At 54.3% G+C, this 3972-nt stretch overlaps 1 protein-coding gene across 1 annotated transcript; it reads right to left on the reverse strand.

Moving 5' to 3' along the window:
- Nucleotides 1-783: 783 nt before the first annotated feature.
- LOC149435126 (uncharacterized) lies at nucleotides 784-3769 on the reverse strand. Its single transcript, XM_089662989.1, has one exon. It carries the CDS (start codon nucleotides 3749-3751, stop codon nucleotides 1712-1714), a length of 2040 nt encoding a protein of 679 aa, XP_089519115.1. The 5' UTR covers nucleotides 3752-3769; the 3' UTR covers nucleotides 784-1711.
- Nucleotides 3770-3972: the final 203 nt, after the last annotated feature.

The following is a 3972-nucleotide window of genomic DNA, read 5'->3' on the forward strand; positions in this document are numbered from 1 at the left end:
ACAGACACGTCCCATGAATGAAGACATCTACTGATCCCGCCATCCCTCAGGTCCACGTACACGTCCCATGAATGAAGACATCTACTGATCCCGCCATCCCTCAGGTCCACGTACACGTCCCATGAATGAAGACATCTACTGATCCCGCCATCCCTCAGGTCCACATACATGTCCCATGAATGAAGACATCTACTGATCCCGTCACCCCTCAGGTCTACGTACACGTCCGACGAATGAAAACATCTACTGATCCCCTCAGGTCTACAGACACGTCCCATGAATGAAGACATCTACTGATCCCGTCACCCCTCAGGTCTACGTACACGTCCCACGAATGAAAACATCTGCTGATCCCCTCAGGTCTACAGACACGTCCCATGAATGAAGACATCTACTGATCCCGCCATCCCTCAGGTCCACGTACACGTCCCATGAATGAAGACATCTACTGATCCCGCCATCCCTCAGGTCCACGTACACGTCCCATGAATGAAGACATCTACTGATCCCGCCATCCCTCAGGTCTACGTACACGTCCCATGAATGAAGACATCTACTGATCCCGCCATCCCTCAGGTCTACGTACACGTCCCATGAATGAAGACATCTACTGATCCCGCCATCCCTCAGGTCTACGTACACGTCCCATGAATGAAGACATCTACTGATCCCGCCATCCCTCAGGTCTACGTACACGTCCCATGAATGAAGACATCTACTGATCCCGCCATCCCTCAGGTCCACATACACGTCCAATGAACGAAGATATGACAAGACGAGCGCTTGTTCACCCAGGCGGCCTTTACTCCTCATTATATACACATTCCTATATACAATCAGTGGAATTCCTCATCGTACACAAACATGGAGTCCATGATTGGTGAGGACAGCCAACGTCAGACTGTACCGGCTCTGCAGGTACCACGACCCTCCTATCAGTGCCCAGCCATCAACAGACAACGGCACACAATATGGTCACATTCATAGGAATGGAAGACAACATCCAGAGTAGGGAGTTCGATCCCCGCTGTCTGTCCTGTGCAGAGACACTTCAGAGACAAACGTCTGCTTGGACCTCTGTGTGGCGGGTCCCACAAGCTCGGGTTCTCAGTCATCACAAGGAGCATCTCTGGAAGGATGAGGGAGTCTGATCCCCGCTGTCTGTCCTGTGCAGAGACACTTCAGAGACAATCGTCTGCTTGGACCTCTGTGTGGCGGGTCCCACAAGATCGGGGCCTCAATCATCACAAGGAGCATCTCTGGAAGGATGAGGGAGTCTGATCCCCGCTGTCTGTCCTGTGCAGAGACAATCGTCTGCTTGGACCTCTGTGTGGCGGGTCCCACAAGATCGGGTCCTCAATCATCACAAGGAGCGTCTCTGGAAGGATGAGGGAGTCTGATCCCCGCTGTCTGTCCTGTGCAGAGACACTTCAGAGACAATCGTCTGCTTGGACCTCTGTGTGGCGGGTCCCACAAGCTCGGGTTCTCAGTCATCACAAGGAGCATCTCTGGAAGGATGAGGGAGTCTGATCCCCGCTGTCTGTCCTGTGCAGAGACACTTCAGAGACAATCGTCTGCTTGGACCTCTGTGTGGCGGGTCCCACAAGATCGGGTCCTCAATCATCACAAGGAGCGTCTCTGGAAGGACAAACGTCACCTCCATGACTAGCAGCCCTGATGTTTGTGCTTGGCACAGCCACTGTCTCCTATTTCAGACTTTCTTCGGCAAGTTCTGTGAACGGTTCTGCGAGGATGGCGGAGACATGGAAGCCATCTTAGCTTTCTCCATGGCGTTGGTTTTTTTGATGTGCGATTTCTGGTGCTTGACAAGGGTGGAGCTGCGGTTGAACTGTTTGCCGCACTCCGGACAGGAGTAGGGCCTCTCCCCGCTGTGGATACGGCGGTGTATGGAAAGGTGCGAGTGCTGGATGAAGCTTTTGCCGCACTCTTTGCAGTTGTAGGGCTTCTCTTTGGTGTGCGTTCTGGAGTGCGTCACCAGGTAGGTGCTGCGGCTGAAGCTCTTGCCGCACTGGGCGCAGGTGTAGGGCTTTTCCCCCGTGTGGGACCGCATGTGATTGTTATAGTCTGAGGCCTGGATGAAGCTTTTGCCGCACTCGAAGCAGGAGAAGGGCTTTTCTCCGGTGTGAATCCTCTGGTGTCGGAGAAATGCGGACTTACACGGACAACTCTTTCCGCAGTAACTGCAGATGAAGAGCGACTGCCTAGGTGTCCTCTGGAGGTCGCCAACACTGGAGGTCTCCTCAGAAGTGCTGAACACTGTGCTGAAGTCTGTATTGAGGTACGAGCTGTCTGGGGGATCGGTCACTTCACATTTGGTGACCGTTGTGGTTGAAGACATGGAGTCATCAGGCTCTGGAGCCTCTGCCGGACCATTACTGGTGACCGGCGCCAAGCTCGGGGGCTGGGGGATACAGCGTCTGTGGTCCGGAGATGTTCCACTGAGGTGACAGACTTTCCCCCCCGTCTTACGGTCATCCACCTCCGTCACAGAAGTTTCCGTGTCACCATTACACGTGGCGTTGTCACCTTCTTCCTCAACACACTGTGGTTTCTTCTTCCACAGAACCTTCCTCTGAAGAGGTCCAGAGGGGTCGTCTGTCTCCTGAGAGAGATATTTCTCTAGTGTGATCCGTATGGGTTTTATCATCTCCTCCCGGTACGGAGTCTGGCAGTCCACCTCCTGTGGATAGCACTCCTCGCCCTCATCGGCTTCGGATTTGACGAGGGTGACTTCTGGGGACCTCAGGGGAGCGTCCGATGGTTCCTCTGGCACGGAGCTGGTTCCCCACGTGGGCGGGGTGTTTTGAGTGAAGTTACAGGCCACCTCTTCCCCATTCTTCTTCTGACATATGTGCAGAGTCTTCCTGCGATGGGACTTCTTGTGCTTCACCAAGGTGGAACTTCGACTGAAGCTGTTCCCGCACTCGATGCAGATGTACGGCTTCTCCCCGCTGTGAATCCTCAGGTGTAATGAGAGGTGCGAGTGCTGGATGAAGCTTTTCCCGCACACGTTGCAGGTGTACGGCTTCTCTTTGGTGTGCGTCCTGGAATGCGTCACCAGGTAGGTGCTGCGACTGAAGCTTTTCCCGCACTCTGCGCAGGTATATGGTTTCTCACCGGTGTGGGACCTGACGTGGTTGTTGTAGTCCGAGATCTGAATAAAACTTTTCCCGCAGTCGGTGCAGGCGTACGGTTTGTCCCCGGTGTGAATCCTCTGGTGACGGGTGTAGGCCGACTGGCAGGGGCACGTCTTTCCGCACTCGGAGCAGATGTAGATCTTCGGGTTGGACTTCCTCTTGAAGTTAGCTTCCACATTGACGAAGGGATATTGGCTGCCGGCAAAGCCACCTTGAAGGTCCAGCTGATGACCCGCACTCTCCTGTAAGCTGACCTCCGTGGCGGCCGGAGTGCCCGGCCCATTGCCTACCGTCTCAGTCTCCTTGCTGGAACTTGACCCGGTCTTCTCCAGATCCGCTCTGGCACAGGTATTGGAGGTTTCGGTGGCGAGGCTTCGGAGATGAGCAATGATACTGGTGATGTCGCTGGGACTCCGCTCCCCCGGAATGGCTTTCTCCACAGAGCTGGTGGAAGGGGTTCCCTGGAGACTATTGGAGGTGCATACGCCCCAAGAAGAGTCTCGAGGATAGCACGAGGAGAGGTCAGAGTTCATGAGTGGGATCCCAGGCGGTATCAACTGAGAAGGTGCCATGCCTTGCTGACCAGATCGCATGGTGCTGCCACCTGGAAGACAAAAAAAAAAAAAAGACACCCATCAGAACAATGCAATCTTCTCCTACTGCTGTCCTACAACTTGCACCAGAACGGTCACGGCAGGCTGGCTTCTCTCGAAATTCCATACCTTGGAGGACAGTCCAGGACACAGGCCCGGGGTGATGGATCATACAGTAGGTCCTCATATGGACCCTTGTTGGGTGATGACACTTTATACCG

This window comes from Staurois parvus, unplaced genomic scaffold (genome assembly GCF_062004578.1).
Source record: "Staurois parvus isolate SC_StPar_1 unplaced genomic scaffold, SC_StPar_1.0 ptg001600l, whole genome shotgun sequence".
NCBI lineage: Eukaryota > Metazoa > Chordata > Amphibia > Anura > Ranidae > Staurois > Staurois parvus.

What these genes read in the sequence shown, in the direction of transcription:
- LOC149435126 (XM_089662989.1), bottom strand. Translation starts at nt 3,751, where the DNA reads ATGCGATCTGGTCAGCAAGGCATGGCACCTTCTCAGTTGATACCGCCT.